The sequence below is a fragment of the Carica papaya genome, chromosome 8, assembly GCF_054855325.1.
Source record: "Carica papaya isolate Zhongbai chromosome 8, ASM5485532v1, whole genome shotgun sequence".
NCBI lineage: Eukaryota > Viridiplantae > Streptophyta > Magnoliopsida > Brassicales > Caricaceae > Carica > Carica papaya.
In genome coordinates, this window is record NC_142316.1 from 7,633,909 (window position 1) to 7,656,413 (window position 22,505).

Consider the following 22,505-nt stretch of genomic DNA (forward strand, 5'->3'; position numbering starts at 1 on the left):
TGAAGCTTGCGGGTGAGTTAGTCAATCCAAACAACATGACAAGAAACTCAAAATGTCCATATCGGGTTCTAAAGGTCGTCTTAGGGATGTCTTCTACTTTGATCTTTACCTGACGGTATTCTGAACGTAGGTCAATCTTGGAGAAAATTTGGGCACTTTATAACTGATCAAAAAGGTCATCTATTCTAGAGAGAGGGTATTTATTCTTAATTGTGACACTGTTCATTTCTCTATAGTCTACGCATAACCTCAAAGTCCCATCACTCTTTCTTACGAACGTAACTCTGGCACCCAAGAAGATATGTTGCACCGGATGAAACCATTATCCTGCAGCTCTTTGATCTATTTTCTAAGCTCCTCCATTTCAACATGGCTCATTCGGTGTGGGGTGACTAAGATGGGTTGTTAGGTTAAAGATCAATGACGAATTCTACTTCTTGATCTACTGGCAGCACTGGTAGTTTAATAGGGAATATATCAGGGAAGTTTCAGACAACAAGAGTATCTTATATGCAAATCTTTCCTCAGGTTTGCTTATGACGGAAAAGGAATAATTAAGTTAATGACATATGATTAAATTCAATATATTACCACCATACACGAACAATATATGAGATTTTATTAATTAGTAAAATATTTTTTATTAGGGATGTTAAATACAAGTCTCTTGTGTTAACAATCAACGATAACATGATAAGTTGGTAACCAGTTCATCTCTAGGATTACATCAAAATCCCCCGTAGCTAGTGCTATTAGATCTACGCTCAGTTCCCTACCTGTTATTTCTATGATACAAGATTGTATTTAGCATTTTTCAGCAATGTTCTGTTCCTAAGTATAGACACGAATAATACAGAATATAGACGTTCAGGTAGTACATTTGAATATTGAATACAAGCATATGAAACAAAAGAATGTGAAACACTAGTGTCAATTAAAATATGCGCAAGATGTTTGCAGATAGTATAGATATCCCTAATAACATCTGGATTGGCTTTAGCATCCTGCTGGGAGAACGTGTAGACTCTACCCTAGACCATGGGCCTGGCCTAATTATGATTCCTCGAACACTCTTTTGCGTAGTGTGGATACTCCCACATATGCGACAGGTGTTGTAAAGATAATAACAAGGTCGGTCTGCATGATCCTTGCCACAGTGTTGGCAAATTTTGCCACGTCCTGCTACCAGGGCCTTGGGAAGAGCCTGAGGTGAAGACCTTGGCCTCTTGCACTACTGGTTTGGTGTAGTGGGTGTTGGTTTGCGATGGGGAATTGGGAGCTTGGAGTTGCCTATTTTAGAGGAAAAAATACAGATGTTTCTTTCGATCAACTGTGTCTTAGCAAAGACTGGCGAATATGCGTCAAGCTAAAACACAAACAACTGCTGCCTGATCTCAGGACGAAGACCTCATTCAAACCTCCTTGCTATCCTACCTTCATCTGTCATACTGTCAGGGGAGTATCGAACCAACTCAAGGAATGTTTGAGCATACTCTGTTATTGATAAATCTCCTTGGACTAGTGTGCAAACTCTACTTCTTTCAGATGTCGAAGATATTCCAGAAGGTACTTAGCATTGTAGCTTGCCAAAAACTATTCTAGGTGATCGAAGTGGACATAGTAGCCAGCTTGAGTTGCCACCAACGTCTTGCCTCACCTACAAGCATATACGTGGCAAGAATAACCTTCTGTTGGGGAATCACCCCAATTATCGCGAAGGCCTTCTTTATCTCTACCAACAAATACTCACCTTCCTCAAAAGTGGATATCCCTATAAACATTATATTCTAATTGATCTATTTAACTCAATCTAATAATAACATTTTAGTACATACTAAATTTTAGCTCTATTGTAAATTCTAGGTGCCATAACAAACTTCGCACTTAACTTACTAACGAGTCCAATTAGTCTTCCCAAATAAAGAAAACCTGCCTCATAGTTTGAGGCATTGGAGAAATATGTTATTTTGTTTTCTCTTTGAGAAAGATTGGACAAATATTTTAATCTTGTGGATCGAACGTAAAATACCTCAAAGCTAATAAATATGAAATTAATTTTTTATAAGGTAATATGTATGTCAATATTAGTTCGTTTAACTATTAAAATTTGAATTTCTATCTTAAATTAATAACTTAATTAATGGATGTAATTAACGGAGGAGGGTGTAGATGTTAAATTAATATATTATAGTGAGTGTTATAAAAAAAACATCTATATAATTCATCTCTAAAACTGAAGAACAATTGTACACAAGCTATTTTGAAAACTTTTCCTTGCTCCCAGTATGGCGAAATTGGATTGTTCCATCACTTTTCTGGCACTATTTATCGCCCCAGGACTGCTTTTTATACCGGCACTTTCAGAGAATATAACCCCGTCACCCAAGTCCGAGCATCATATAGTCGATGAGGAATTCTTTCAAACTTGCGTCCAGAAAGTTAATGGGAGATGCAGCATTGAAATGTTTGGATACCTTTTATCTCCTAAAAATTAGCTCAACGTGAGTCGAGATTGTTGTTTGAAATTAATAGATTCCAGGTTGATTGTCGCTGTGATATGTCAAAAATACCTTCGAGTTAATTTTTTATATTTTATATATTTAATTTAGCCTTTATATGTGTTTGAAAATGTATAATGAGGTTAAGAACATAGTTTAGAGTCAAATGTGAAATGATGGATAATGATGAAGGAGTTAAAATAACTGTTAACTATTAGATAAATTGTATAATGGAAAATGACAACTTTTAGATGAAATGAAATGTAAAAAGTGGTAACTTTTAGATTAAGTGACATATAAAAAGTGGTAACTTTTAGATGAAGTGACATGTGAAAAATGACAACCTTTTAAATAAAGTGGTATGTGAAAAGGCCTTTTAGATAAAATGACATGTGAAAAGTGGTAACCTTTTAGGTGAAGTGACATGACGAAAGGTGTTAATTTTTAGATGAAATGGTATGTTAAAATGGTGGTAACCTTTCTCTCATAGCTCCCCACTCCTATAAATAGGGGATAGGAGAAGAGAGGAAGAGACATTAGGATGTGAGAAAAATAGTGAGAAGCATAGAGGTGAAGGAAGAATAGGGAGTACGAAGTGTGTGATTTTTGAAAGTATTTTGAGATTTTAGATAAAAACCTTGGGGAAGTTCTGCTAAATTTATGAGAGCAGAGAAAGAGAAATAAAAGAAGAATAAGGCTCAAGATTAAAAGGAAGTTATAAACTGTTAGAAAGGTAAGATTTTTCTTAAGTTTTAAAGTTTGATTTCTCTTTGATTTTTGGGATTAGTTTTTGAGTATTATGTTGGATATTTTTGAGTAAAAAAATTGATAAAGATATCCCAAAGCTCTACATGATTTTTTAAAGAAAAAAGTTATAAATAAAGCCAGAACTCTACCGAAATTAAGACTACAATTGCTAAGGACCTAAGATAAATGGATATTATGGATTCATAGCCTATGTAGTTTTGAAGTATTTTACGTATTTTTAATATAAAAATGTGCACGTGTTTAATTTGTCTTCTGTATTTGCTAAGTAAGTATTTGTTAAATTTTTACTTCGATATAAGTGTTATTTCGCTTTGTATTTTCGAAATATGATTTTAATATATGTGAAATATGATTTTAATATATGTGCATCACTCATTATGGAAAGAAGTTATTGCGAAAGCACTTGCATTATGCTAGGCTTCAATCTGGCCGTATATAACTGTTTTGTGTTTGGGTGTATTGGCGAAGTGATAAGTGTGTACACATACATAACCATTCCGTATTCGGCTGTATGAGAAAATAGTGTAATCTGCATACCTTAATTGTTCCGTGTTCGGGGAGTAGTAGTGTTTCAAGGTACTCATGTATGTCATTCCGTATCCGGGTACATGGAGAACCAGTGATAAGTATTTATGCCTATGCATAATGTATGATAACTTATTAATTCTCCAGAATAGTGATGAACTATACAACATGCATCTATTTTTTTATTTATGCCTTCGTCTTCTGGTTTGTATATGTTTTAGAAAGATTATATGATATATGTTTTGTTGTGTGTAAAAGAACTATATATTGCATGTATTATGCTGTGATTTCATAATATCGTTTATTGAGATATTTTATCTCATCTCTATCACCCTCCAGATACTAAATCTACCATTACAGAATGAGTGGCGATACGGAGGAAATTTTCGAAGCTAGACTCTGATATTAAGGTTATTGTTTTGTACTTTTGCTTATTAATATAAGTAAGAAAATTTAGAGCCTCGTACATAAGTTTATGTTTTATATTTAAGGGATGTAACGCTTATGTGACTCTTTTATTATTAATAAGTTAAGTTATTTTACTTAACTTGAGTCTATATGATTTAAATAAGTATGCTTTAGTTATTATCCTATAAGACGGTGTGTGGTCTGTGACAAGTGATATCATAGTACGATTCTAGGACATCCCTTGAATATAGGGTTACATGAGACTTAGACAGAGTTATGAAACATAAGGAAATGTCTCTAAGTTTGAATTTCATGAATGTAGGAAATGGCGAGGATACTAAGAGAGCAAGTACATCAGGTTCGGGAAGACCAGATCGAGTAGAGTCTAGATAAACTCATGCATACAGTTGAAGGCTTGGCTATGGTGGTAAGTCAACATGTAGTCCATAGCCAAAGTGCTACTAACGGTAATAATGCTAGTACCAGTAGCACCTAGTCGATGGAGGGAAATAATGGAAAACTCATTGAAAGATTTAAGAGGGTGAACCCACCATCATTTGCTAGAGTAACCGAAATGATATTAGTCGAACAGTGGATCATGGAGTTGGAGAAGATATTCGATGTTCTCAGCCCCACTTTAGAGCAAAAGGTCCAATTAGCCACATTCATGTTCAAGGGAGCTGTAGAACACTAGTGGCGCCTAAAGAAGGGATCACTGAGGACACTGATCCTTTAGGAAGTATTTGGAGTGGCATTCTACAAGAAGAATTTTCTTGACTTTGTTCAAGAACAAAAGTAAATAGAGTTTCTAGAATTAAAGCAAAGGAATATGAGGGTGGCAGAATATGCAAAAAAGTTTATAGAGCTGGCGCAGTTCACGCCCAACTTAGGAGCAGATGGAAGCATAAGAGCCAGGAAGTTTTAGAGAGGCATGCGTAAAGAGATCTGAGATAAAATCTCCGTTACGAAAATTAATGACTATCAAGAAACACTGTGCTAAAATAATTTCAAAACTCTATTTATTCAGGCCTTTGCCCGCTTTGTACTTAATTAATTTACGCTATTTAATATTTATCATGATTCGTAATTTTGGTTAATTTTTATTTATTTAGTTTTTAGTTAAATTTTATTTTAAATGATTTTAATTTAACTAAATTAAATTGAAAATGAAAATTTAGAAAAAAAATTAAAAAACAGTGAAATGGGAAAAAATTCCTACGAAAAAAATTTTACGAGAAGGCTGGTTGCCCGCGCAGCTGCTAGGCATTGTGCGCGCGTGCATGCGCACACAGTGGCCGTGGGACGTGCGCACAGCACGCACGTCCCCTCCGCATGCCCATGTGTATGTCTTGTTCGCACGCACGGTGCGGGATTAGGACTTGCGTGCACGTCTTGTCGCCTACAGGCGAGGCTCGTCCACGCGTCACCTTGCACGCAGATAGGCCCTGTGCACTTGGGGACTGCGCGCAGTAGGCCTGCAAGAGCGGTGCCCAGCGCGCCTAGGCCTTGCACACGCGGAAGGAGACTTGTGCGCTGTAGGCTTGCCTGTAGTGAGTCATCGTTGCCTTGGGCGGTGCACTGCCACCGCTGGTGGAGGAGGCCCTCCTTCCTCATTTTTCACGCCAAGCATATTTTTCTCTTCTGTCTTCACCGGATTTTGCCACTTAGCGTGAATCCAACGGTTTCGAACTTCTATAAATTGGCCTCCCTTTTCCTTCTTCTTTACATTTCCATTTTTTCAATCCATTTTTCTTTTTTTTCTCTTTTGTTTCTTTTATTTTTTAGATAACTTTACCGATTTCATATTAGTTTAACTATATGCAAATCATCAAGTATCTACAAATCACATAGCATGCTTGAAATCAAGAACAATTCAGCTTATTAAACCTACAAACACAAAATCATGCAAAACAGGCGAAATCACAAATTATCACTTTAATAATTTTTTTTGTCTAAAAAATACCCTTCAGATATCTAAAGAAATATTAAATTTCTTACTGAAATCTTGATATTTTTTTCTTCGTCATTCTCATTTTCTTCTTCCCATTCTCTCTCTAGATTTCTCTCTCTCTAATTCTTAAAAAAAATGGAAGAATGGAAGTGTGGGGAAAAATGGAAAGGAAAGACCCTATTTATAAAAATTAGCAATCGTTAGATTTGCGCCAAGTGGTGAAATTCAATGAAGAGAGAGGAAAAAAGATACTCGACACGAAAAACAAGGGAAAAAAGTCTCCTCTACCGCCTGAGGCGACGGCGACGCATTGCTTGAAGAAGCAGCGGCCCGCCCGGCACACTGCAGGCTAGCCTATAGGTGCATAGACCTCCTATAGTGTGCGCAGGCCTACTGCGCACAGGCCCCAGGCACACAAAGGCCTATCTGTGCAAGCTTGCTATGTAAACGACACGCGCATAGTATGCAGCGCCTATCCGCGTGTGAGGTGACGTGCGGACAGCCCGCCTGTGCGTGATAAGACACGCACATGGTCTGACCCTGTGCCGCACGTGCAGATGGGACGTGCATGTTGTGTGCACGTCCCACGCCTTCTGTGCGCGCGCATAGTGCACAGGCATCCCGTACGAGCAGCTCCTCTTCCTCACGAGATTTTTCTGCGAAATTTTTCATGTTTCGCCATTTTTTCAAAATTCTATTTTTTTGTACTGAAATAAAATAAATAAAATTAATGTAAATTGACCTAGAATTAAATAAAATTAAAACAATTAAAAATCAACAAAATTCATGAATTACGATAAATAATATGCAGATTAAATTAAATGAGTTCAATGTGGCTTAAAAGTCTGAATAAATAGGATTTTTCAAATTAATTAAGCACAATGTTGGACGGGATATTACATAGTGAGTTGAAGGTGAAGAGATGGGGATTGATGGAGTGTATTATATAGTGCTTAAGGACAACCACAAGATAAGTGTGGGAGAGTTTGATAGTACCTAAAAACAACATCATTATCACCAACTTTTGAGTTGTTAAATTGATGGTATATTATCTAATCCGAGTTATTTTTTATGTTTTGTTGCAGGATAAGATATAAGGATGAAAAGAGAAAAAATAACATGAAAAGAGGAAGAGTTCGTAAAAAGAGTCATCAGCCATAAACAAGCCTTGGGCAAGACTTGGGTCCTGCCCCAGACAACTTAGCCTTGGGCAAGGTTAAGAGTCACGTACAAGAGCAGATTTAAATTAAAACAAGCGCTTTTTAAATCTGAAAAAAGATATCATTCAAGCTAAGATCTGGGGCCGAAAATCAAGGAAACATATTCTGGAAGGCTCATGATAAGCCAAAAATTAAGAAAAATAATCCTAATCAACAAAAAAAAACCCTAATTCCTTTTCTATAAAGAAGGTGGCTCCCAAGCAGATCCATCACCTCTCTCCTCTCCAACGCTGCACACAACAGCTCATGCTGTCTTTGTAATTTTTCTTCTTCATCTTTTTTCTTCTCTTTACTCTCCAAAAACTCTTTTGTATTGAAAAGTCCACCATGAGTGGCTAACTCACTTTCTTTTCCTAGTTGATAGATCTAGTAAACTCTAACAATATATTTGTGAGGTCTAATCGAATTATTTGGGTTTTATTTAAGAGTTAGTATTTATTTACTTCCTGCACCTATATATATATATTTGTTGGTTCGAATTCGTTTAAACAAGGTCCGTCATATGAGAAGAACAAATGTAGGCAGCTAGTCGAACCTCTCAAATCCGTAATTATTTAAGTGGTTCTGGCACCGAGTAATGACTAGTAACGCACTGGAGAAGGTGAGTAATCTAGTTGACCAGTTCACGCTTGAATCAGGTCCTTTTACAGCTCAAAATCGTTGACAAGTTAAATCCTATGGACATTCTCAGGACTGTTTGGCAGTGAAGAACTAATAAATGAATGTTTCTTGGTTAGTTTAAGATTAAGGAATGATTGATTGTTGGAACATTTTCGATAACTATAACTGATTTACTATATTTTGGGTGAAATGAATCCTTGCATGTATGATCAATTACAATGCTAGAGCTTGTTATTTCATCAACTAAGAATTTTTTTTATAATTATTTTAGGTTTTAATTTACAGCTAAGAGTTTGTTTAATATTATTATGCTCAGTGTTCATTTTATATTTTGTGTATTGGATTTTATAAACCCCCCTTTTGTTTGTTTTTTATTCATCGATTAAGAAAGAAAATTGGTTTTCAAGTCTCTGTAGATTCGAGCCTTCTTACCACTGCTACAATATTATTTTATTGGTTAATTAAGAATTTATTTTTAGTGGGTTCGGCTCCTATCAACAATTGTTCCCAAAAATCAAAATGTTGTCTAAGCCAAAAGTAGATCAAGTACCTAAGCCACCTAATATTAACAGAAAAAGTAAAAACATACCCCTTTAAAATCATAGCTGTAATTTCATAGCCTTGTTTAAAATATCTCAAACACAATTATTAAGTAACCTTGGCCATGTTATCATTGGGGGTCTTATCAAAGACCGCCTGGGTTTGTGAGTGAGTGGTTTCATGAATAAACCCACCCATGATTTTTGAACCCCATGGTATTTCTCAAGGTGTGAGTCTTACGTGGAGTCATGATATTTGTAAGCCTTTTGTAGAAATTGATTCCCTCTTTGTAAAGTAACTTTTTGACCAGATCAACACCCACATAATCTGTCTACTAATATGGAGTAACAATTGAGAGACATGTTCTCATCCGGCAACAATGGCTAATGAGACTCCAATGGGTTTCACTATGTTACCTTCTCTCAAAGAGCTCCATCAGTTATTATATTTATAATAGTGTGACATTGTTTGAAGTCGCTTAGTTCCTCTCTAGGCTTTCTGTTGTTTTCGTTCCTCTTTTTTGTAGCCAAAAATATATGATCAACTTTGTTTTTAATTGGTTTTAAATGATGTTTACTTTCATTGTACTTATAACTGTATTTAAAAAATGATTTAATTTTTGTAATCTACGTAAGTGTGCTTATGGAACACCCACATGGGTAAATGTGAATTTGAAAAATTAAACCGTACGTTTAAAAAAAAAAGCACTTGAACTACAAATAATCAAATGGTATATACATAAAATGATTTATTTATTTTTTTTCTAATTTCTATTGCATTAGTAATTGTGGATATTATCATGAATTAGATAAGCTCTAAGAAGACAACATTACGACTGACAAGCAGGCTGCTGCAGGAAGCAGAGCTCGTAGGTTGACATGAATGCTTATCATGGTCAAAGTCAATCAAATTCATGCATATTTTACATCTGGCTTAAAAAGTTCTAGCAAATTCTATTTGAAATTTCACAGCATCCAAACAAGCTGCCTTGGTCTGTATACATTTAAATATAAATACCCTACCACGTCCATAAACTCATCACTTAATTTAAAGTTATAGAAGGAAAAGTAAGAGAAAGAAACCAAAGAGATCGGAAATGGCAACCATATGCAAAGGTACGTTTCTCTTTTTAAATTAGTTTATTTATTAATACAATTAATAGGATTAATTATAATTTGAGTTAATTACTAGACTAACTAAATACAATGTGTGTGTATCTATATATAATATATATATATATATATATATGTATATATATAATGGGGTACAGGTAAAAATTCATGGCCAGAACTCGTTGGAAAAAACGGAGATGAAGCAGCGGAGATCATAAAGAGAGAAAATCCTAACATCGTTGATGCCATTGTGGTGTTGGATGGAAGTGGAGTGATTGGGGACTTCAGATGGTTTGGGTTTTGGTCAACGACTGCAGGATTGTTACTGTAGTTCCTACAATAGGCTAAAAATGTTCAATCGGGTTTGTAGTTTTATTTTCTTAATTAATATATATTTATGTCTAGGGTTATAAATAATATTATTGTAATAAAATAATAAATAAATAAATAATATATTTAAATTTATTTATCTTCTATTTAAACGTATCTTTTTAAAAAAATTAAAAAAAATTAAAAATAAAAAACTATTTTGGACACATATTATTCAACTTCACATGTTTTAGTATTTTTTATTTTATATTTCTTTTTCAAATATCTTGAGCATAATACTGATGTTAAAGTTAGAAAACTGGCTTACTTTTCTTTGAAATTCACATGAATTTATAGTTGACAAAAAAAAAGTTTGTGAAAATCTTGCTCGGGCCTTTTTTTTGAAAATGAATTCATGTCTGTGCAGCATATTATTGTAGGACTTTAAATTTCATACTTAAACATGAGGATAATAATAATTAAGATAAATGATTCTCTTTGCAATCAGGTAATAAGATTATGGATTGTCTTTTGCACTTTCTTCCATAATAAAAATTGACATCTTATTTGATATTAAAAAAATTTTTATTTTTTTGTCCAACATAAGCAAATTAGATTCAAAAAGTTCAATTAAGTTGGTGCCCCCTTCTGATTTGTTTATTTCGAAGCAACAAGGGATGTATATTATATGATAATATTGGTTTATCACTTGGTTTATCATCTTAACAAAACTAAATTAACATCATTTTCTTCAACAATTTCAGTAATTAACTCTGGAGTTAGACAATATTATCATGTATATATTACCTAAAGTTAAGCATTTTTACTGGCATGTTATGTAAAATATTCTTCCTCCAACATAGTGGAGAATTATGTATTTTTTTACCTTATAGATTCAATATATGGGGAAGACACGGAAACATTATATGCATTATGTGCTTATCAAGTAAGTGTGGTATCTAAACCCTATTTATTTAGAAATTATTGAGAAATATTTTTTTAAAAGTAAAAAATATATATATTCATCAATCAAAAGATATACATACACCAATTACAATACAACATAGATAACTTCCTTAGGAAGACATATATGGAAGTGTAGTTCGACTCAAAACTACAACCTTGTGTAGAAAAAAGAGACATACTAATTCTTAAGTTAAGTAGTGGTAATAAACTATTGATAAATATGAGAGGACAAATTGATGATTGGCTAGTCTACTTTCTTTCATAAGATTGCATTGATTTCAAAAATTAGGAATTATGATCAATAGGGTAATTTGGTCTCTCAACCCATTGGTTTTCTAAGATTTCAAGAGGGAACTTACTAACATCATCCTAATGTTAAGAGCTTAGCCTAGTGGCAGGAACAAATTCAAGGGATAGTTTTTTATTAAGATTTCTGAATGTTTTTGTAATTTTTGTTCTGTTATATATTAGTGTACCAAGTAGTACAAATCACAATTGTATTGTCATGTGCATGAATATTATTGTTATCTCTTTTTCTTGATCAGTTGAGGTAATAGTATTTAAGGATATCAATGCCTACTGAAATCATTGAGAAATATTGAAATATTTTCATTATCCTTCCCTTACTTTTCTTATGTCCTCTCACTTTATTGCTCTACCTTCTTTAGTCTCTCTCTTATTCTTCCTTGGTCACCTTAATATTTTTTGTGTGACTATTAAAATTCATGAGCTAGAATCCTAATAAACTAGTATTAAAGTTTAACAAACCTACGGAGATCGCTTATTCCACTGTTAAGTAGTTAAGAATAAAGACGGATCTATCTTGACTGAGTACCCAATGAATTAACCTAATGGAGGAGTCTTGAAATGGCATGAGCAAAGGCAACAGAACCCATGACACATTATGAAATTGTAGATTCCAAGTTAGAGGAAAGGTTGGATGTCAAATTCTTTGTAAAGTTAGATTCTAAGTTTGCTGATAATAATGTCTAACTTCAACTCGCCATGATCAGCACCTTGAAAATATTACTTAGTAACTCGCAATCCACCTACTAAAACCCCTCATTGTTCCACTTCTCAAGTTGTCCTCTAAACTAACAAATCATAGAGGCTCCACATTTTTCTCTACAAACTTAGCTATCTCTATTAGCATCTAATTAATTCTCACACGAACCTCCAAATCCAACTTACCAATTACAAGCTAAGTGTATTATCCCTACCTACGAGTGATGGAGACCAGTGCTTGCAGCTAGTCAGTTTTTGTACCTTAACGCTTACGTATCAATACCCTCCAAAAGTCAACATACCATTTGTCAATGGAGAAAACTCATGGCCTTGGATTAAAAAGTGTCAACATTATTTTTCAAGTTTACATAGTGCTCAAGAGATAGAACGTAGGAACAACCATTCTCTATACAGGGGATAAACTAATGTGTGGTATTAAGGTTGGCTCACGTAGTATGAAAACATGAACTAGGGCGATTACAAAGAAGAAATATATAGTAGGTTCAAATATCACAACCTAACAGACACAATAAAGAATTTAAAAAGTTGAAGCAAGAGAACAACTTGTCCAAATATTAGGAGAGGTTCAAGGGATAGAGGTTAATGGGTGGCTTTATGAATAAACTAGGCACCAACCATCCGATGAATATTGAAGCCTATGGTGTTTTTCAAGGTGCAAGGCTTACTTGGAGACATGATATTCATAAGATTTTGTAGAAATTGACTTCCTCTATGTTAAATAGTTTCTTCACCGATCAACACCCGCATAATATGTCTACTAATGTGAAAAAGCAATTGAGAGACATGTTCTCATTGTCGGCAACACTGGATCATGGGACTCCTATGGGTTTCGCTATGTTACCTTATGCTTTCAAAGAGCTCAATTAGGTGTTATACTTAGACTAGTTTGACATTGCTTGGAGTCGCTTCGTTCTTCTTTATGTTTTATGTTGTTTTTTTTCCTCTTGTTTGTAGCAAAAAAATGGCCATCTTTGTTTTTAATTGGTTTTAAATAATTTTTAACTCTCTTTTTAATAGTAATTATCTTTATAAAATGATCTAACTTTTGTGATGTACATGAATTTGCTTATGAACACCCACGTGCTTAAATGTAAATTCGAAAAACTAAATCTCATGGTGTTAATTAAAAAAAACACTTAAAACTATAAATAATCAAACGACATATACATAAAATGATTTTTTTTTTTTTGTAATTTATATTGAATTAATAATTGTGGATATTATCATGAATTTGATAAGTTCTAAGAAGACAACATTAAGACGACAAGCAGGCTGCTGCAAGAAGCAGAGCTCGTGGGTTGACATGGATGCTTATCATGGTCGAAGTCAAATTAATGCATGTTTTACGTCTGGCTTAAAAAATTCAATCAAATAGAATTTGAAAGTTTCCCAGAATCCAAAGAAGCCGCCTCAGTCTTATATATAAATATAAATACCCTGCGACGTCCATAAACACATCAGTTAATTTAAAGTTATAGAAGGAAAACAAAGAGAAAGAAACCAAAGAGATCAGAAATGGCAACCATATGCAAAGGTACCTTTTTCTTTTCAAATTAGTATATTTGTTAATACAATTAAGTAGGATTGGTTATAATTTGAGTTAATTACTAGACTAACTAAATATAATGTGTCCATATGTATATATATATATATGTATATATATAATGGGGTGCAGGTAAGAATTCGTGGCCAGAACTTGTTGGGAAAAACGGAGATGAAGCAGCGGAAATCATAAAGAGAGAAAATCCTAACATTGTTGATGCCATTGTGATTTTGGAAGGAACTGCAGTGATTGAGAACTTTAGGTGCGATAGGGTTTGGGTTAGGGTCAACGAGTGCAGGATTGTTACTGAAGTTCCTACAATAGGCTAAAATTGTTCTGATTGCGTTTGTAATTTTATTTTCTTAATTAATATATATATATATATATATATGTCTATAAATATAATATTGTAATACTCTCAAAATACTATAATAGAATAATAAATAAATAAATAAATAATATATTTAAATTTATTTATTTTCTATTTAAGCATATCTCTTCTTTAAAAGAACATTTTGCATAAATGTTATTCTAACTTTACATTTTTTAGTATTTTTTATTTATAATATACTTTTTCTTTAAATATCTTGAGCATCATACAGAGGTTGAAGTTAGAGAACTAGCTGATGTTTCTTGGAGATTCACGTGAATATAATAATTGTGAAAATCCTACTCAGGATTTCTTCTTTTTTTTTTTTTAACATAAATTTATGGCTATGCAGCATATTATTGTAGAACATCAAAATTTATGGCCAAGAAAATCTGACCCTTATCATATTGAATTGCTTGTCTGTTAAAAAATGAGGAGATTATGTGGAAACAAAGGACTTAAATTTCATGCTCAAACATTTGGATAATAATAATTAAGATAAATGATTCTCTTTGCAATCAGGTAATAAGATTATGGATCGCCTTTTGCACTTTATTCTATTGGTAAAAATCAACGACTTGTTTGATACTAAGACAGTTTGATAGAAATTTTTTATCACAAAAAAAGTTGGTGCCCCCTTCAGATATGTTTGTTTGGAAGCAATAAGGGATGTATATTATATGAAAATATTGGTTTATCACTTGCCTTATTATCTTAACAAAACTAGATTAACATCATTTTCTTCAATAATTTCAACAATTAATTCTGGAGTCAAAAAAATATGCATATATTACCTAAAGTTAAGTGTTTTTACTGATATGTCCTATGCAAAATATCCTTCCTCCAACATAGTGGAGAATTATATCTTTTTTACCTTATAGATTCAATATATGTGAAAGACATGGAAACATTTTTGCATCATGTGCTTGTCAAATAAGTGTGGTATCTAAACCCTCTTTATTAAAAATCATTGAGAAACATTTTAAAAATAAAAAATAAAAAATATATACATTCATCAATCAAAGAATATACATACACCAATTATAATACTTCATAGATAACTTCTTTATGAAAATACATATGGGAGCACAGTTCGACTCGAAACTACAATCTTATATAGAAGAAGGGACATACTAACTATTAAGTTAAGTAGTAGTAATAAACTATTCACAAATATGATAGGACAAACTGACGATTGATTAGTCTACTTTCTTTTATATGATTGTATTGGTTTTAAAAATTAAGAATTATGATCACTTTGGTAATTTGGTGGTCTCTCAACTAGTTGGTTTTCCAAGATTTCAATAGGGAACTCATTGACATTATCCTAATGTTAAGAGCTTAGCCTAGTAATAGGAACAAATTCAAAGGGTAGGTTTCAATTAAGATTTTCGAATGTTTCTACAATTTCTGTTTTATTATACACTGGTGTACTAGAAAGTACATATCACAATTGTATTGTCTTGTGCATGAATACTACCGTTACCTCATTTCTTAATTGGTTGAGGTAATAGTATTCAAGGATACAGATGCCTACTGAAATCAATGAGAAATATTATAATATTTTCATTATTCTTTCCCTATTTTTTATGTTATCTCACTCTATAGCTCTACTTTCTTTAGTCTCTCTCTCATTTTTCCTTGTTCTCCCTAATATTTTTTTGTGGCTATTAAATTTCATGAGCCAGAATCCTGATAAACTAATATTAGAGTTTGACAAACCTATGAAGATCATTTCTTCCATTGTCAAGTGATTAAGAACAAAGGAGAATCTATCTTGACAAGTACCCGATGAGTTAACCTAATGCAGGAGTCTTGGATAGACATGAGCAGAGGCTCCAAAACTCTATGATTGACTATGAAATTGTAGATTCCAAGTTGGAGGAAGTGTTGGATGTCAAATTTGATGCAAATTTGGATGCTAAGTTTGTTTATAACAATGTCTAACTTTAACTCGCCATGATCAGAAAGAACCCTTACTAAAAACCCTCATTGCTCCACTTTTCAAGTTGTCCTTTAAACCAACAAATCATAAAGGCTCCATATTTTTCTCCACAAACTTAGCTATCTCTACTAGCATCTCACTAGTTCTTACACTAACCTCCAAGTCTGCCTTATGGACTATAAGCTAAGTGTATTATCCCTACCCCACAAGTGATGGAGATCAATGCTTACAGCCAGTCACTTTTTGTACCTTAATGCTTACAAATCAACACCCTGCAAAAGTCATCATATCCTTCTTTAATGTAGAAAACCCCTAGGTTTGGATTAAAAGGTGCCAACATTATTTTTCAAATTTACATAGTGCTTAAGGGATAGAACATGATAACAACCATTCTCTATCTGGATATAAACTAGTGAGTGGTATTAAGGTTGGCTCATGCAACATGGAGACATGAACTAGCGCGATTTCGAAAAAGAAATTTATCTGTAGGTCCGGATATCACAACCTAGCAAATATAATGAAAGAGCTTTAAAAGTTGAAGCAAGAGAACAACTTGCCCAAATACTAGGAGCTATTCAAGGGATAAAGGTTAATGAGGAGCTTCATGAATAAACTAGGCACCAGCCATTCGATGATTATTGAAGCCTGTGGTGTTTTTCAAGGTGCGAGGCTTATTTGGAGACATGACATTCATAAGCTTTTTGTAGAAATTGACTTCCTCTATGTTAAATAGCTTCTTCACTATATCAACACCCACATAATATGTCTGCTAATGTGGAGAAGCAATTGAGAGACATGTTCTCATTGCCTGGCAACACTGGCTCATGGGACTCCTATGGGTTTCACTACGTTACTTTATGCTCTTAAAGAGCTCAATCAGGTATTATACTTAGATTAGCGTGATATTGTTTAGAGTTGTTTAGTTCTTCTCTATGTTTTTTGTTGTTTTTTTTCTCCTTTTTGCAGCAAAAAAAATGACCAACTTTGTTTTTATTTGGTTTTAAATTATTTTAACTTTCGTTTTACTTGTAATTACTTTTAAAAAATGATCTAATTTTCGTAATATTTATGAGCGTGCTTATGGAACACCCACGTGGTTAATGTGAATTTGAAAAATTAAACCACACCATATTAATTATAAAAAAAAAAAAAAAACTTAAATTATAAATAGTCAAATGGTATAAACAGAAAATGATTTTTCTGTAATTCATATTGAATTAATAATTGTGGATATTGACATGAATTAGATAAGTACTAAGAAGACAACATTAAGACGACAAGCCGGCTGCCGCAAGAAGCAGAGCTCGTGGGTTGACATGGATGCTTATCATGGTTGAAGTCAAATTAATGCATATTTTACATCTGGCTTAAAAAATTCAAGCAAAGTGAATTTGAAATTTCCCAGCATCCAAATAGGCGGCCTCAGTCTATATACAGATATAAACAGCCCACGATGTCCATAAACTCATCACTTGATTTAAAGTTATAGAAGGAAAAATAAGAGAAAGAAACCAACGGGATCAGAAATGGCAACCACATGCAAAGGTAGCTTTTTCTTTTTGGAATTAGTTTATTTGTTAATACAATTAATAGCATTAATTATAATTTGAGTTAATTACTAGACTAACTAGATATAATGTGTGTATATATATATATATATATATATGTATGTATATATATAATGGAGTACAGGTAAGAATTCATGGCCAGAACTTGTTGGAAAAAACGGAGATGAAGCAGCAGAAATCATAAAGAGAGAAAATCCAAACATTGTTGATGCCATTGTGATTCCGGAAAGAGCTGCAGTAATTCTGAACTTCAGCTGCGAGAGGGTTTGGATTAGGGTCAACGAGTGCAAGATTGTTACTAAAGTTCCTACAATAGGCTGAAATTGTTCAATTTCGTCTGTAATTTTATTTTCTTAATTAATGTATATTTATTATGTCTATGTTTATGAATAATAATATTATGATATCTCTCACAATACCATTGGCTGGTTTTCGAACTGACCATTTAATTTCTGTAATCAAATAATAAATAAATAAATAAATCATACATCTATATTTATTTATCTTCTAATACAAGCATGACTCCATTTTTTTTTTTTTATTTAAGAAAAATATTTTGGATAAGACTGGGCCTTTCCTAAAAAGTCAGTTTCCAGCATTTGACCTTAGAGAACAAAATTCTACATGAAGGGAAGGGAATAAGCTCAAAGTGTAGTTTTCTTTTTAGGGTTTCAGAATTTTTCTTTTTAGTCTTCTTGTTTTTGCAGTTTTTTATTTTGTTATGCACTGGTAGCAGAGGTTGCAGCTATATTCTCATCTGTAGAAATATTACCAACGAATCAAATCAGATTGTTCTATTTCTCAATCTTTTTTACTTGCTCCTATAGAATCAAGGAGGAAAAATTGGGAAAAAAAAAAAAATCAGTCATTCACAATTATTAATGAAGGATTCCTCGAGAGATGTTAAGAATCAATAATCAATTTTAAAAATCAAATGGGTTCGATCTTATGCATGCGCAAGAAAGGTAATCAAAAAAGAAAAAAAATAATTTTTTATTTTATTTTTATCACTTAGGAGCCCAATTAAATGAATGAGACGTATCATAGTATTTCCATTATTCCTCCCCTACTTTTCCTCTCTTCTCTCCCTCTTTATCTCTCTACCTTCTCCTCTCTCTCACTCTGTTCTCCCCATTTATTTCTGGCGTGGCTGTTAAAATCCATGAGCCAGAATAATCCTAACACCAGATTAGCCAACAAATACTGTAGGAATACAGGGCAATACTCTCCTAGTCAACCCTCATTTCTACCCAAGTGGTATTGTTTGGCTGACACGTCATGATGGTTAGATATGGATAATTTTCAATTAAGATTCTTGGAAACTAAGCAAAGAACGCAAGGTTTTGCGCTCAGCAAGTAGGCACATTTACAAGCCAACTTCTGCCACAATAGAAGATACTGAAAATATTTATGGTCTGTATCTAAGCCAAATCATAATTTACTCATGGGTTTCTAGATGAATGTGATGCAAAAAAAGTTATTCATGACATCAATTATGCCCTAGAACTGCAAAAATAAAAAATAAAATAAAAAAAAAGAAAAAAACAATATATTTCTTATTGTATTCACTCATGCAAATAAGAATCTTAAACACAAATCTTTTAAGGTAGAAACAGAGTGTATAACAGTATCCTAAACACAGCCAATGCCCTCTTACCCATTACCAAAAGAAAAGCTGACAAACTCCAAGGTCCGTGTAAAATTGACAGATTGTAGAAAGTAAAATAATCCGGAGCCTGCAAATAAGCATCCATTGATTACAAGAACAAGCACCTGTAATATCAGTATCTGCATTCAGAAATATTATATCAACAAAACCATTATCAGGCTTGAACTGATTTGCAAGGCTATGATTTGACACGGTCTCCTTAAACAAGAAGAGACACTCCTTTGTACAGAAATAGTTCATAGCATTGGGCAATAAAAAACAAACAGAATGCTATCAGTTACAATTTTAGCTGCCCCCTTAACATTTGAAGCCACCACATACAAGGAACCATACTATGAGGATCATAACAAGGATTGCTCCTCCTACCATCAGCTTCATTTGAAGATTCTGCAGCCACATCTTCCGCCGTAACTGCCTACCTTGCCTCTGGAAGCTGTCAGCCTAAATGAAAAAATAGCATGTGAAAAATAGCAAAAATAAATTAAAAAAGCTGCCAGATTCTGTTTCGACCTGCATGAAGAGCAAGAGAACAAGGTACCTGAAATTGTAGGTTTTCTGTCTTGTCCACTAGAAGTTCGATTCTTTCCCCACGATCCAGGACCTATATTAAAGCAAGGATAGCATGTTATATGAGTTCATAAACAGATTTCCATAATGTTCAAGGAGAGCAGCAGAAGTATAGTTTGTTATTTCTTTCCAATGCATGCTTTAAAATATATCTCATTACAAGAAGGCAACAAACTTCTTAAGTGAAAATGAACTCTCAAGAGTAAATTTAAAGCCTCCTGCTGGTATTGCTGGACCCTAAAACTGGAGAAGTATCTTAAATCAATTGTTAAGGATATTGAAAGAATGTAGCAATTTATTTCATATTCAAAAGGAGCTTAACTCAAACTTTCCAGCATCCATGTGTATTAACTATTACATTGCTTCGAAGTTCACCAAAAAACAAGTTTGGTTTTTGTTTTCCAGAACCCTTCAACTGTCACATCCTCTTCTTACCCTCTCCTGTACTTTCCTGGTGTTTTTTCAGGTTTAAATGTAAAAGACTCTAAAAATTAAATTCAGATACAATTACAATATTCAAAGACGAAATAAGCGTAAAAGTGCATCTAGATCCCCTACTTGCTTGAATGTTTTAATTCTCAGCTAGGAAATACTGTTTTTGAAAAGTTACCACCACTTAATTAAGAAATCTTAGCCCAACTATCAGATCTCACCTTTAGAAATCAGGTCAAACTTACAGGCTCAATCTCTCTTTGAGCATGAGGTGCATCTCTCACAACGATTGTTTTAGTAAAACTATGTCTTTCTATTAACTTTGTTCATAATTTATCACCATTGTTAAACACAAATGTGTCCCTCAAACAAGATGGTAAGACCTCAGTTTTGTTCATGTAATAAAATAAAGTAAAAACTCCTTTGGGTTTTGAAATAACAATATACGTATACACATATATTTTGTTAACTGAAGAAAATCACGTAAGAACCTTTCAATTTTAAATGAGAGTATGTGTATATATATAGAGTAAAAAGGAATCCACTTCTTATAACATACCTGTTAAATTTGCCAAAAAAATTGTTAACATTTTAATATTATAGTTGCTGAGTTTGGAAAAACTTACCCACCTTTGTTCAAAATGGTAAATTCCAGGGAATAACAATAGGAATACAATAGAAATTGGATAAAAGTTGGATGAAGATATCGAAATCCATAGAGGATTTCAATATAAAAGTAGAACTGATTCAATTGTAAAGCAAATATGAAAATTACAATCCAAACCTCTATATAAGTAATTAAGATCAAGGAATAGAGTTGAATATTATAGGAATTAGACCAAATAATGCTGGCACCAGATTAAGGTTACCCTAATTTGAATTCATTTATCTTGGTTGATCATTCACTAATCAACATGCTCTATCATAGAAATGATGTTTTTGCAACATTTAAACTGCAAGAAAATAAGGAATGTAGCGTCTGAAACTCATCCCATCAAACTAATCACATTTCCAGATCTCCCCATAGTTCTCAAGCATCTCTCAGCATAATAGCATAATGTTATAAAATTGGACTAGTGTATTTGTTTGGCTTTGGTTTTTTCTTTTTCCTCAGTTTTTATGTTTTTATTCTGGCTTTGGCGATTGAATTGCAAACCTCAGGCTTGTCTTGCCCACTAACAAATATGATAACCACAGAGACAAAGAGCTTGTGGTTACTTCTTTGGCCATTGTTGAGCTTCTGAATTCTATTATGTCTTCCATAAACCTTCTAAATGGATCTGACAAATTCAGCTAAAAATTATATTCTATGGCCAGCATATGGAATAAGGTTAAATGAGTTTTATTTATTAGATAAGGACCTAACATCACACCAGGATCTTAAACACACTTGAAAATCTCATACTGTTGAGATCCTAAAAAATCATGAATAGTTACAATAGTTGATAACAACTCTCATGTACTCGAATAGTCATGGTTGATCGGATTCTCATGTACTCTTTTGTGTCCATAAATAATAATTGTAAATCAAAACGAAGATACGTAATTTTTGAAGAATAAAATCTCAGTTTAGTATTCTCTCTAAACTTTCTATCCCTCTCTCTCTTCTCTTCTCTCTCTGTTATCTCTTCTCTCTATATATTTTTCTCTTTCTCTCTCTAACAACCTCTCTCTATATATATTTCTCTCTCTTTCTAAAACATTTTTCTTTCTCTCTCTATTTCTTTCTCCCTCTAAAATCTCCACTCTCTCTTTCTCACAAACTCTCTTTTTCTCTCTTCCCAACTTCCTCTCTTCTCTCTTTTCAGAATCTTCTTTTCTTCCCTAAAATTCAAATTCTACACCAATATTTTCTTAAATTCAACTTCTGCCCCACTATTTCCTCAAATACAAATTTTGCCCCAATATTTTCTAAATTTCAGATTCTGCCCAACCTTTCAAATTTTCTCATAATCACCCCAAAATCATTCAAAGTTTAATATTTTTCTAAATTGAAGGTCCGGTGAATTACATGTCAAAACCAGATCCTAACAATTTAGTATCAGAGGCAGGTTCTAGATCCCAATGGGAGCCGATGATGGCCGACATTGCGAAATTTTCGATCAGATAGAGGAAAAACTCAATCTGATGATCCAGTTGTTGAGTGGTGACGTTACCTCTCTGGAGGACGCAAAACCAATGGCCTCTATTGCAGCTGTGCGCGAAGTGCAGAGTGGGACTCTTCTTTTCCCTATGGGGCATGACGAAGAAGATGAAACAAAAAGGGGTAAACTGGCTTTTAACAAGGCAAACCCTAAAACCGGTTCAATGACTAAATCAGTTGAAAAAACCCTAAAACTGTTGGTTCGAGCCGGACTAATTCAAAGACAATATGAGGCCAGACTAAACCCGTGTCAAACCGAATTAGTTTATTGAACCAAACCGATCAGACCCCAGTGGACCGAATCGAACCACTCAATCTCTCTGT

At 33.4% G+C, this 22,505-nt stretch overlaps 1 protein-coding gene and 2 long non-coding RNA genes across 3 annotated transcripts; 2 read left to right on the forward strand and 1 right to left on the reverse strand.

Annotated features, from left to right (window-relative positions):
• The first annotated feature begins 13,321 nt into the window (after positions 1–13,321).
• Positions 13,322–13,976, forward strand: LOC148240428 (proteinase inhibitor-like). The gene is made up of 2 exons (XM_088209362.1): positions 13,322–13,478; positions 13,620–13,976. Exons 1-2 carry the CDS (start codon positions 13,460–13,462, stop codon positions 13,814–13,816), a joined length of 216 nt encoding a protein of 71 aa, XP_088065488.1. The 5' UTR covers positions 13,322–13,459; the 3' UTR covers positions 13,817–13,976.
• Positions 13,977–17,209: 3,233 nt separating this feature from the next.
• On the forward strand, positions 17,210–17,821 carry LOC148240429 (uncharacterized). Its single transcript, XR_015813962.1, has 2 exons — positions 17,210–17,347; positions 17,495–17,821. It is a non-coding gene; the product is annotated as an uncharacterized LOC148240429 (long non-coding RNA).
• Positions 17,822–19,102: 1,281 nt separating this feature from the next.
• On the reverse strand, positions 19,103–21,744 carry LOC148240430 (uncharacterized). Its single transcript, XR_015814126.1, has 2 exons — positions 19,578–21,744; positions 19,103–19,480 (listed from the first exon to the last, which is right to left on the reverse strand). It is a non-coding gene; the product is annotated as an uncharacterized LOC148240430 (long non-coding RNA).
• Between the last annotated feature and the right edge of the window lie 761 nt (positions 21,745–22,505).